This window comes from Alligator sinensis, unplaced genomic scaffold, assembly GCF_000455745.1.
Source record: "Alligator sinensis unplaced genomic scaffold, ASM45574v1 scaffold519_1, whole genome shotgun sequence".
NCBI lineage: Eukaryota > Metazoa > Chordata > Crocodylia > Alligatoridae > Alligator > Alligator sinensis.
In genome coordinates, this window is record NW_005842187.1 from 1,448,128 (window position 1) to 1,461,511 (window position 13,384).

The 13,384-nt window shown below is 47.1% G+C and overlaps 1 protein-coding gene across 1 annotated transcript in view; it reads left to right on the forward strand.

Annotated features, from left to right (window-relative positions):
• ASTN2 (astrotactin 2) overlaps positions 1-13,384 on the forward strand; it is a 594,006-nt gene that overhangs the window by 346,476 nt on the left and 234,146 nt on the right. The window contains 2 exon segments of the mRNA XM_006026274.3: positions 5,854-6,020; positions 10,443-10,631. Coding sequence (XP_006026336.1) covers positions 5,854-6,020; positions 10,443-10,631 — 356 coding nt within the window.

Below are 13,384 nucleotides of genomic sequence, written 5' to 3' on the forward strand. Positions count from 1 at the left end.
TTCATTTGTGGATCCTTAAAAAAAAATTAATGGAGGCACGTACCCCCTTTGAATTGTAAGTATGGGTATTCATATACTTTTGATTGATCATATTCATCTTTTGAGGACCCCCTAGACATAGGTTGAAAACCACTGGTCTAGAGGGTCAAGCAGGTGATGCAAGGGCAGGACTCCTGGGTTCAATTCCCAGCGTTGCCATCCTTTCTCTATGTGACCTTGGGCAATGTCATTTGAAAACAGCAATTCCATTCCGAAAACTACCAGTAGGTAAAAATAGCACTTTCTTATTCAGCATATCTGCTCTCCGTGCATATTCAGAGCCCTTTCTGCTGACTGTAACGACAAAAATAGAGTCCTTTTTTTTACTCCTGTTAGTCTTGCATTGCCAACGCGGGTAAGGCAGAATGAGCTGGAGTCTGTTCCACTCTGTGCATCATCAGCAGAAATGTTTACAGGGTGGTAATCAGTTCCGCCTGTGCAAGCCTATTGATGGCAGTGGAACTGCATGGCTGTGGATGTGGGTCTGATTTAGCCTGCAGAAGATTTCTGATGGCAGGTGATGAACAGGGAAGTGGGCATCTAACTTGTCTCTGAGTTCCCAAGTGGATTTGGCAGAGCCGGGGATCAAGGAATGGAAAGAAAAATGTCTCGGTATCTACATTGAAAAGACTTGTGAGACAATAAACATGGACCCCAAGTTTACCAGTTTGACCATCACTTTTCAGAACAGAATTCTTCTCCATGCAGTTTCTTTCTCTGTAAAATGGGTCAAATCCTTGCCCCACCATCTGGGTGGAGAGGGTTACTTTTTTTCAGCTGTTCATAAAATTATCTTGGATCTTTTGATGAGCAATGCTCTAGAAGTTTCAAGTGTTCCTTTGAACTTCAGAGGTTTCTGGTCCTATCGGTTCTGATTAGTTTAGTCCTGGAGGCTGGATCATTGCTTTTCAGAAACCTAGCTAGTGATTTGGTGAAGCTGTTAACCTACATGGAGAAAATAGAGTAGCTGCTCTTAGTTTTACAGTTACTGCATAAAGTCAGCTGGCTGGCATGGTTTTGGTGCCTTACCCTGCCTACTCCTACCCTGTGCAGCTTGGTTATTATGGATGGTCTGGTGAAGGATGTGTCACCAGTGATAGCCCAGATAGAAATATTGGCTGAGTGGGCTATTGATTTTATAATCATTTTCATATGCAACCCTCCAACACCTGTGTCACTGCAAAGGCAGATCACAGATTGAACTGCGGTTGAATTGATGTGGGATTGATTAAAACTCACAGTAATTATGGGTTCGCTGTTGCCCAAGCCAGACAAATCAATGTCAGCAATAACGGATATGGTTCTTTATTAAAGCTCAGAAAATACTCATCCAGCACTGTGTGTGTATAAGCCCACCCAGGAGCAGAGACCTACCTTCTAGAGCTGTCTATAACGTGCACGTGCAACCTGTGGGCTCTTAACCATATGGCCCATGGCTGAAGGCAGCATGAACAGGGTAAGAGCAAATCTGACCAGCCACAGACTTTAGTGACAAGCTGGCAAACTTCTATGCATCTGTCAAGGAAGATGCAAGTAAATTTACAGGGGCCAAATCCCTTGAGATGCTGAGTAATTCCCATTGTCTACGGAGAAGCATCCATAAGGTTTCCACAGAAGATGATGCTGCTCAGTACCTTTCCGGATTAGGCCTTGTATAGTAGTGAGGTGGTGTTTAACACTGGTGAAAGTAGCTCAGATAATGCAGTCCCTTGCCTAGGCAGCCATCCAGTTCATAGCAGGTTGCCTTCCAGCAAGGACCCCACTCCCCGGGGGAGAACGCAGGTTATTTTCTGTGTATCCATTGGAAGCCCTTGCTCCTCCTGTCTCTTTGGACAGAGACCAAGAGAAAATCTGAAGAAAATTCTTGGAGCCTCTGTCCTCTCACCAGAGCTAAATTTGCCTGGTGTGAAAGTGGAACATGGTGCCTGTGGTAGCTTTATCGCTCTTGGGGCTCTGCAAGGCTTGGAACTGCCAAGTGTGATCCACGTTCCCTGTGGCCAGTGTAGGGTGCCCTCCCTGGCCCCTCTTACAAGAGCCAAGGGGCTGGCACCTCAGCAGGGGTAAACTAGTGACACATCTCCACTGAAATGAAGGGATTTACAGCAGCTGGGATTTGGCCTAATTCATCATGATACCAACATGAAGGCAGAGACTATGAAGACTGCCTGTCCCCAGGTGGATGGATGTAATCCCCATTAGTAGGATATACCTCTAGGTCCCACTTTAAAAGCTCGAGATGTTAAGGAGCCCACTGCTACCTGAAACACTTGGCTCATTAGTTTGGGCAACAGCATCTCCTGTTTTTAGGCTGAGTTCCTGCAGGTAGTTCATCACAGCATGAGGAGGGAGAGTGCCCCACGCCCAGGCAGAGTTTACCCTCACCACAAAGTACAGAAGGGACTAAGAGATTCCTTGGCTTTACAAAGTGATCCCTTGACCCATTTCCATATACAGGGTATACGTATACGTATATATTGTGTGTGTGTACCTCAATCAGCAATTTTAGCAATAACGTATCACTAAGGATCTACATAAGGTAACCAAGCTTCCCACTTCTTTGCCTTGCATTCATTGTTGCTTCCCTCTCTGCCCCCCTGGGCAAAGATAGCCATCTCCCCTTGGTCCTTGCCTCACCTATTCTGTATCCAAAGAAGATGATCTCTAGTGCTTGTAGTATGAAGCCCCAAGTCTGTGCATTGTGCTTAGGAGATGTCTTCCTGAGAGAACTTCCTGCTGTACTGTAACAGCTGGTTTGTGAGCTGGCTTCCCAAAGCCCAGGGCTAAGGCTGAGGGAGGGACTTTATTTTAGAAATTTCACAGCAAGCTATTTACATTCCATAATTAATGCATATTAGAAGGCATAATTACAAATAGAAACAAACCATGCTTCCTGGTGATTAAAATATCAAGCTGGGGAAATGTTCTGAGGAGCAGGCTCCAACCAGAAAGTAGCTGAGAGTGTGTGGGAAGGTGCCTCAGGGTGAACCTCCAACACTTCAACCTCCTGTTAGCTAACTCAGCCTCAAGGAAGATGGCAGAGTCTTTTTGCATAGGCAAGAGAGGGGGCTCCTACCTCCTTACTGCACTGCCTTCCTCAGAGTCACCACTGCTGCTTCAGGAGTGAGCGCAGCAGGCAGCAGCTCACGAATGAGTCTGCAGTCTCCACAGGTGTGATCCTAAGGCAAGAGCTCGGATAGGATCTAACCCAGGGCCCCTTGAGGTCAGTGGAAGGACTCTTATTAACTTTAGCAGGGTATGGCTCACAGCCCTGCTGGAACAGTTCAGACCTTATACTTAGGAGTCTCTGTTTCAACTGTCCCTGCTCATCAGCATTCATCCTGCCCAGGAGGGAGAGAGGAGCTAAAGAAGGAAGTTTAGCATACAGGGATCAACCCAGGGCTTCAGCAGCTTCAACATGCCTGCCGCTGCACTCAGTTAACCCTTTGGTCCCTTCCAGGTACAGTATTTGTATCTGTACCTCTTTGCACAGGTCCTATTACTCTCTCTTTAGGGCACAGGTCCTATTACTCTCTCTTTAGGGCAGACCAACTAGAAAGAGGGTGTGGGGATGCATTTGCTCTCTCACAGCCACACCACACAATCATTCTGAGCCTATTTTTCCACACTGCATAGCACTTGCATGAGGCAGGCGTTCCCCCTTTGCATCCACTCTCACTGTGTGTACCAAAAAAAGCTCAGTGCGTCATCATCCTCCTTCTCTGCTTCCTTGTGCCTACAGAGGCCTGCAATTGCCAACGCTTCCAGTCCTTGCTGTTTCCCCACCGCTGGACTTGTCCTCACCCTCCCTGCCTTGTGGACAGAGGTGTCAGACTCCAGTGCCATTCCCCTGCCTTTGCTGCCACATATAGGGAGGTCTGTCTCTCTGTGCACTTTTTTTGCACCACCCCTTCTCCAGGGACAGAAGAGAGGAAGCCAAGCGTCCATCTCCCTCTCAACAGCTCAGCTGCAGGGAAGGCCACAGGGGAGGGTGGAGACCTGTTTGGAAGTTCATGGCTTCTACCATCTGCTACCTCTTCATTTGCCCTGCAGGCAGGCTGCACCTCCTCACCTGCATAGGAATTTATAAGTAACAACTCAAGTGAATGACATTTTATTTGGAGAAGTTAGCAACGGGGGATGGTGGAAGGCTAGGGCAGAGGGCAGGAGCATCTCATTAAATAGCTGAGCAGCTCCAGGACTATTCTGGTATTTCTCTCTGCAGTCAGAGTTAACCTGTTGAACAGCTAAGAGCCTGATGACCAGCCATCAGTCAAGCCTGGCAGCTTGTATCCGGAGAGGAGCCCGGATGGCAAGCAAAAGCGGGAACAGGGATCTCCTGAACTTTTATTAATATGTACGACATTTTGCTCCCATGGAAAATTGATTTTCTTTTTTAAGCACAAAGTATAGCAGTTTTATAACCTTTCTTCTGCTTGACAGAGGCCATTTATAACCTGCCTTCGTTGCTACCTGTACAAGCTGGGGTCTAACTCATCTTCAAGAACGCCTTAATGCATTTTTAATTGTGAGCTGTTCCTAAGCAAGATATTTTTTTCCCAAGGACTGACCTCACTTTTTTGTTTGGAGGGCGTGTGTGTGTGTGTGTGTGTGTGTGTGTGTGTGTGTGTGTGTGTGTGTGTTGGGAAGGTGGGGGGGCGTGTGTGTCTGAAAGGAAAGAATTAAGTAACAAAGGTGGAATGGGAAAGCACTTTCATCTGAGTGACAGCTAATTGATGGCATTTGGTGCTCACTTGTTTTAATCTTTGGGGACAGGAAAAGCCAAGTGGGGAATTGAAATTAAAATGGAGAACCAGGTCCCTGGCTTGTTGCAAATCAGCGTAGCAATGTTGACTTTGCTGGAGTGACTCCAATTCTCATCAGCCGAGGATCTGTCCTTCTACAGTCCTCCATCTTCTCTGACAACCTGGAAGGGGCTGTGCTGCAGTGGCGGGAACCTCTGCACAGCTTTGCTTGCTACAAAGAGGCATTGAAATGCTTCCTGGAAATGACTTTAAAAAGCAGGGCTGAGGACCCAAATCATTAATAGGAGTAATGTAATAAGCTGTGATAAGCACACATGTGTGAGCTTAAATGAATGGTTAATACAAGGCCTAAATTCCCCCTGATTTCAGTAGAGCCATGATCCAACTCACTCAAAGCCCCTTAATTGGGATTCCCTTGGTACACCATGTTCCCCTCTTTTTTAGTATCAAAATTGTCATTCCTGAGTGCTAGGAGGCCTTCTGGGGAGATGCCCCCAATGCAGAATGGCAATGTGAGATGGGGGAACTTATCATCTCAGGGGAACAGGCTATAATTGAAATGTGTGTGAAGATTTTTCTAGTTGTGCTGGTCAGATCACATGGTGGGTCCCTGTCGTTAGCGCTCTCGTGCACCTGGGGCCCAGGGAGGTGAAATGATTTGCATGAGGTAACAGCAGCAGGACCAGGAGCAGAACACAGGTGTCCAAGTGCAGTGCTTGTTTCCGTCCATGAAGCTCTGCTGACTCCTCAGGTATATAGAAGGGTTTGAACCCATGGAGACTTGAATTCAGGGTTGCATACGTACTCCTTTTACATTGATGGCAGGAAGAATGCGCCATCGATGTAAGGAGATTTGACTTTAGTAGAGCTGGGCCTGCTTACCCCAGTCAGGAATTAGGTCCCTAGGGTGAAGAGTTACATGGGAGCATGGAGCCATGTCCTTCACACTGCTTGGTTCCATGTGTCTTGCAGAGAAAATGCTAGGCCCTGGTCCTGGGACCTCTGAGGGTAAAACACACCAACTACCTTACCATGTCGTCTCTCACTGCAGTGTCCAGAGGAGCTGCGGCCCATGAAGGATGGCACCGGCTGCTATGACTACTCCAAAGGGATTGACTGCTCCGATGGCTTCAATGGTGGCTGTGAGCAGCTGTGTCTCCAGCAGACCCTTCCTCTGCCACATGATCCCTCATCCAGCACAATCTTCATGTTCTGTGGGTGAGTTTCTTAGAACGGTTACAGCAAAAGCTTTTTCTCTGGGATTTTCCATGTATCAACTCGACTGGATAGTTGCTTTCCTCTCCATACCTTTCCCTTTCTCTGGATTTCTGTTGGTCAGAGTTGCATCTGTATAGCCGTCTCTCTCCATTTACGTGATTTGACATGTGTGGTATGGAGGGAGTAGCAAGAAATATATTGGATCACAGCAATGCACATATGATGGAATTAGCCTACATATAACTTTAATAGTGTCCCAAGAACATGTGCAGCCCAGAGCTTGCCTCTGTTTGTACAAGTTACTGTCCATGTTGTATGTCTCTAGGAGAGGGGGCATTTTTCACAGGGGTGCAGGTATGGTCAGGTATACTTACAATTTTTTAGGGCAAATATATGCATATTCTGGCCTGCAGCAAACCATACCTACATAGATGTACACATGAGAACAGTGAATGCATATGGACAAAATACTCCCTTCTGGTTTTTCTCCTCTGTGGGGAGGATGTATATCAATCAATCTTTGCTCTATAAATCCCAAACCATTTTCTTACTGAGAGTTTTGCAGGCTTTGTTTCTTTGGGGCTTTTTGTATGTTTTTTTTGCTTTTTTTATTATGTTTTTTGATAATGCATTTCTTAAAATAGAGTTTCATCCCAGATTTTGGCCAGGATCCTGTAATCCTGTGCAATTCAGCATTTTCTCTAAGGAGAATCTCCCAGACTGTAGAAGGGAGCTCTGTGATTATCTGGCTTTATAGTGCACAGCTGCAAAATACAGCCATCCATTACCTGAGCCATCCTGAGAACTGCCATGGTTCAGAGGCTGTGCAAACTGTAGCACCCCAGCAGTGCACATCTGTATTTACATGGGCTCAAGATGACATCCTTTAACCCACTTCAGTCCTTGTAGCTACTGGGCTTCAGAGTAAAAGGTGATAAAGAGCCAGAGGGGAGGGAGAAAGAAACTGCACTGTGAATGAAACATCTGAGCCTTATCATACCTTGGAGAGTAGCAAAAATGTGTGGGACAAGAAGAATTTGAAAAGAATGCACTGAATTATTTTCATTTGGTTCATCCAGCCAGCTAGATGCACTTATCTCCACTGGATCTGAGTGTCCACACAGAACAGTTCCTTATATGCATGCCATGGCGTGCAAAAAAGAAAGGGCACACAGCAGACTCCTGTACAGGGGAGGCAGCATTTATAGTCCCAACCCAAAAGAAGTCTGAGGCCATCTTGGGACACGTAAAGTAGACACAGTTACAGTAAGCAACCAGATCAGCGAAGCAGGGAACATGAGGTATCTTAGTGCCCATCCTGAAGCAAGGCAAAGGCCAGCAGTCAGTGGTTCCCAGGCAAATGGGAAAACAATGCACCCACTGGGTCATGCATAGGCATGGAGCATGGCAGCACGTAGCAAACAGCTAACTCTGTTGGTGAAGAGGGGTGTGCATTCAGGAAGTGGAAAGCCATCACCCTAAACAGAAGCTGCTGGGTTCATTGATGGGCTCCTGTTGTGCCAGGCCTTAGCAGACATTGCTGTCTCTCCATCAGTGAGAGATGCGTTCTGCTCAGTAAATGACGTGAAGCAGCTGCAGCCCTATACATCCATAACAGTTGCTACAAAGGGCTTTTTTTTTTTTTTTTTAAATGGAGGGAACCTTGTCTGGAAGCAGAGAGGGGTGGTTACAATTGTTTGCAACAACAGTGCTTCTGAGATCCAGCCAGAATCTGGTAGGTCCCATCTGGCTCAGAGAGTTGGAAAACAACCCCCGCCCCATTCCTGTCTCTTTGGAGCCTGCTGCTGTCAGGCTGGATGCTGCATTTCACAGGAATCCTTCATGCATCACTGCCCTAAAGTCACTTCAGCTGCAGAGGGACTGGACCTCAGGCACCTGTGGTGTACATGCCTCGCCCACTTGTCATTCCTTTCCTCTGGTCCCACTCACGCAGCACAAATCCCTTTTCCATCAGTGCCCAGAGAAGCAAAGAGCATCTGCCACATGCATCCTTTGTATGCACATTCAAAGAGCCTATTGAACGGCAATGCACACCCAGCCAAGTATTCACTATTTTTTCTGCCAGGGGTTCCCAAATGCAAATCACCCACCAGCTCCAGCAAGCAGAAAGGGCAGTATAGGCACTATAGAGCAGGCTCTCTGGAACATCCTGGATGCTCTTTGCTGCTTGTCTGGTGGCTGCTACTGCTCAGAAGGGCACTTTGACCTTCAAGGACACACGAGTCATGGATTGTGCAGCAGAGAAGCAAATTCCTAAAAGTAACTCAGAGGAACATCTGTCAGCTCCTGACACATCCAGGTGCACAGACAGCAGAGACCTTGCAGAGCCCCAGTCATTCACAGCTCCCCAGAGGGACTGTCTTTGTCAGCTAGTTTCTCCTCATTCCACCCCTTTTTCTTTTTTTCCTTTCCTAGTTGGGCTGATTGGGTTATTAAAAGCTAGAGCACACAGCCTCATCAGCTCCAGCACAGGCTTTTCAGGATGCAAGGTGGGTTTCGGTCAGCAAAGTTCTTCCTTCCAACAAAATGTATTTCTGTGTGCAGGGAAAGGCACGGGGAAGTGGCTTAGCTAGGCCAGGCAGGCTCCACAGTGACAGGGACATGGCAAGGTGTTGGCCTAGAGATTGTATAATTCTTCCAGCACCCAGCCAAAAATCAAAGTCTCATTTTTCTGGGGGAGCACATAGTGAGAAACAGTCCCTAGCCACAGGAGCTTGTTGTAATATCAGTCAAGTTAGAAAAATGAGTAGGAGGAAGGCAGAGCTATTATCTCCATGTCATCTGGGAGCTGAGGCACTGGGGCCATGAGTGGCTGACACAAGGTCACAGGGAGTCTGTGGCTGACCTTGGTTCCAGTTCACTTCCTCAACCACAAAATCAGCTTGTAGAATTACAGAAATGTGGTGAGCAGGATTGTAGTCCCAGCTCAGCCACAGTGGGTCTGTGTGCTTTCCAGTTTTCAAGGAATGCGTGTCAGAGATTGTTCAGCAGAGAAGAAAAATCCTAAATTTAACTCACCCCTCAGTTCCTTAGTTTCTCTCCCCATTAATGGGTAAAAGGCTATGCTGATTAACCCCTGGGTGGGGTTGCTGTCTCTTGGATGGGGGGCTTTTTCCTCTCAGGGTAGTGAAAGGTAAAGCACAGTGGAAGAATGGAAGTGTCGCAACTAAAAAAAGCAAAAAAAATCAGGAAGGGCAGCAGAGTAGGGTGGACATGGAGGAGAGGGCTAGCAGAATGCCATGGGAGAGGCCCGTGTAGGAGGAGAAAGGGCCAAATGGTAGAATCAGAAGACCCTCGTCAACCTGGAACAGCAGCTAGGGAGGCTACCTGGAAGGGAAATTGGGTTCAAGGGAAAAAGTTGTTAAACTCGAGCAGGTATAGACTACCAGGTGAGCACTCTGTTCCTCACAGTGTGGGTGGTCTTGCTGAATTGCATTTGGACAAGTTCTTTCTCCTCTCTTTGGCCCCATTTCCCCAAGTGTAAAACAGGGACAGTGATACTCTTCTGTAACGCATTTTGGGCATAATGTTAAAAACAAAAACAAAAAACTGGGGTGGGCAGTGGGAAGAGAGGAAGAAAAAAACCCCAAAACACTTGGTTCATATGTTTCAGGCCTAGAAGGGCTAAATTGTAAAAGGGGTGGCATCTCAGAGCTTACTGTTACAGTTCGCTGGAGGGGCACCAGTGCACATGTCTGTACCCGTGTGTGTCTTTTGGTAAGATGTATGCGGGACTGAGATGCTGTTAAATAGACATTGTTCCTCAGGCCCTGTTTGCCCTTAAGCCCAACATGATTCATGTTGATTTTTGGCATGTACTCTGGCGATGGGTAGGTAGGAATATTAAGCTGAAGTCTCTTCTTCCCAGAGCTGATTGAGTTTTTTACAACACGCTGTGTTGCGGCCTTAGCACTAGTTGTCCATGGACCCTTGTAGAGTCTACAGTGTAGACTGCAGGGGAGACGTGCACTGTGGGCTCCAGCTGCTGCCCTGGATGCCAGCAGGGCTTGCAGCTGTCTGTGGTGCTGAAAAGCATCATCCCTGATGCTACGAGACTAACAAGCTGCAACTCTTAGGCTACTGGATCTGTCCCCAGCCTAAAGTCAAGACAATCAAGGCTAACACTATATACTCATATTTCATAAGGTTTCCATGTGGGGTGTACCTGCTTGATACATTTTTAAGTGTTATGACTCCCTTATGTAGCTTGTTCCATTCCAGCTTCCCAGATCCGCATCCCTTCCTCCTAATCAGCCGGCTTGTTTCACTTCAGTTAGGCTTAATATGTTGGCTTCCTCCCTTGAGAAGACTCTGTCTATGCTACACTCTGTTTGGGGGTTTTGTGTTTCCTGGTGCTTGCTATATGTGTGTTTGTCTAACATCATTTTCTTTGCTTCTCAGTTGCGTGGAGGAGTACAAGCTGGCCCCAGATGGCAAATCCTGCATCATGTTGTCTGACATCTGTGAGGGCCCCAAATGCCTGAAGTCGGATGCTAAATTTAATGACACCCTCTTTGGTGAGATGCTTCATGGATATAACAACAGGAGCCAGCATGTCAACCAAGGCCAGGTGTTCCAGATGACTTTCAGGTACTTCCCCTACCTTTCTCTGGTCATGTCATGTCACTGCATTTGTCAGATATACCTTGAATACACTGCAACACCAAGGGATCAAATGCAAGGAGAGGAGGGGCTCTATGTTGAATGCACCCATAGGGAAGTGTGGTAACTCACTGACTTGTGAGGTGGAACAAGACCTGTGAAGTTCTCCTTCTCTCTGCACAGTATCACATGCTGTGACATGGCCGTCAGCTGTTGATTTTCAAGGGGCTATGCTGAGATTATGTCAACTAAGTGTAATCAGTCGGTATCCCACAAAATCATGTCAAGGCTGAATGCAGGCCTGCTCACTACAGGTGAACCTTGATTTTTTTTTTTTTTTTTTTTACATGTTATCTCTTGTATCTTGTTTTTTCTACCAAGACGCTGAGGCCATGTTCCTCCCATTGACTTCAGTGGGAAGTATGTGTGAAAACTTGGACTCAGGGCTTTTTTCCAGTTGAGTATAAGATCTCCCAAGCAGTGTATTGTACTGAATTCTGGCTTTTCACCATACTGTTGGAGGCTCTATAACTACTGTTACTTATCTGCATGGATGAAGGCAGTAGAAAATTGAGGGCTCAAATACTTTCAGTGGTGGGCAGCTAGGAGTCTGCAGATCAGCAGCCTTTACCAGGAGTGAGAACTGACAACACACAAAAGCAATTTTCCTAACACACTCACCTTTAATTTCCCTTCGTACCATGTGGCAATGACAACTGCTGGCATAGCCTTCAGAACAGAGGGAGGGTTGTAAATCCAAAATCTCTGCTGTAAGCTTTTGTTTCCTGATGGCTGAGAGAGGCCAGGAATTTCATGAAACCCACCAGCTTAAGGAGCCCCTTGTGTGCCTGCCACAATCTCGCTCAAGCTCTCCATGCGTCATAACCAGCCCCAGCCTGCACTGTCAGTCTCCAGACTACAGGCTTCCTCTTGCTGGAGTTTTAATTTCCTTTCCAGCTCCCCTAATAGAGTGGCCTTTCCTTGCATTGCACTGGAGCTGAGGGATTTGTCGAAGGCAGCCTTCTCCTCACACAGACAGTGCTCTGATTGAAGGGCCTGTTTATTGCTGCCTGAAAGCAAACACATCTCGTGAGCAGAGCTTAGGGACTCTGAGACAGACGTGTTCTCTCCTTCAGCATCGTGGCACCAGGGATGGATTCTGACAGCAGAGATGCTTTTAGAAAGTGGAACATGCACAAGCGATTAGGGACTGTACTGCCTCCCCATCTCGGCATGGCTCTCATGCTGTTTAGAGCTGTTTGGTTTATATGAAACCTAAAAAGCCCCAGGCCTCCTTTATCTGACCATGCCAGGTGTGCTTCACTCTGGGGTGGGATTAAAAGCCAGGCAAGAAGCTGTCCTCTGAGCTAAGCATCAGTCAGAAAAAAGATTTTGTAACTCTGCTGTACACTGGGAGACACTTCCCTTCACTCCTGACTTCAAAGGCCAGCTGGCTATAGCCCAAAGTGATTTAAGAGACCACCCAGCCATGGGACTTTTTGTGTGCATCTCTGGTGCCTTCAAGGATGTCACAGAATATTCCCTACCTGCCCACTCCAAGTGGCATGAGCCAAACCAAGAAATGCAGCAGTGAACCATGCTGGGGGCCACCTCTGCCTCTGGTGTACTTCAGTAGCTTCCCCACTTTCTTTCTAGGTTTGGTGTGTGTGAGTTTGGAGCAGGAAGGCAGAGCATTCTCAGAACATTGTCCTCCAAGACCTCAGAGACATGATGTAGGCCTACTGTGCACTTGGAGAGTCTCCAGGTCCCCAATCAGTGTCAGCAACAGGCAGCCCCAAATCAATCTTTCCCTCAGGCAGGCTTATTGTACCTCTTTTCCATCACTACCTGATGACCTTCCTAATTAGAAGGTCATATCTAGAAAGGGAAGGTGCAGAGAACTATGCTGGGCATCCCAAGTGCTTTGGGAAGTCCACAGAGGACTTTATCCAAGTATGCTCTACAGAAATATTTCTTACTTCTGTGGAAATGTTCCACCACCTCTTCTGCACACCTGGTAGCCTGAAACACAGGATCCAGGTGAAGTAGCTGTGAGCTTCTGTCATTCATTTGTTTCTTCCACTTGTGCATTTGCACCTCTCTCAAACCCTACCAGGTGTCACAGTCCAAAAAGCCATTTACTGGGGACAGTCAGTCAGTTCCTGTGGCAGGGATTAATCTGGAAATCACCAAGTAGAGGAGATCAGGGTAGTGGGAGGGAAGTCCTTCTGTACACATTCTCCATCTGATGTGAACACTGTAGAGGCCTTGTGCAAATCCTTTTTGTCTTCATTTTGGGCACGTACAGTATCCATGCCCACTTCCAAGCCCACTTCACCAGCACAGCTCTCACCTCAGCCTAGCTGGGGCATAACGGCAGGGATGATTAGTACATATCCAAGCCTGGAAAATTTGGCGAGGTGACTTGCAGGCAGAGATCTAAGAACAGAGGGCCAAACCCTTAGCTGGCATAAATCAGCCTGGCTTCATTGAAACTAATAGAGCTATGTCAGTTGATACTGGCTGAAGAGTTGGCCCTGGGCCTACTCACTGCATAGGATGGGAACAAAATGGCTCTGAGATGAAAGCATGCAACAAAACTACACTGAAGAGTCTCCGGGGGGTAATCACATTGGCATGTGGGCTCTGAATAGAACAGGAGGTCTTTGCAATATCCACTGAGAACAGAAAAGAGAAGTAGTTACAAGAAGGCACGACAGTGTGGGCAGTGGCAGCAGGGC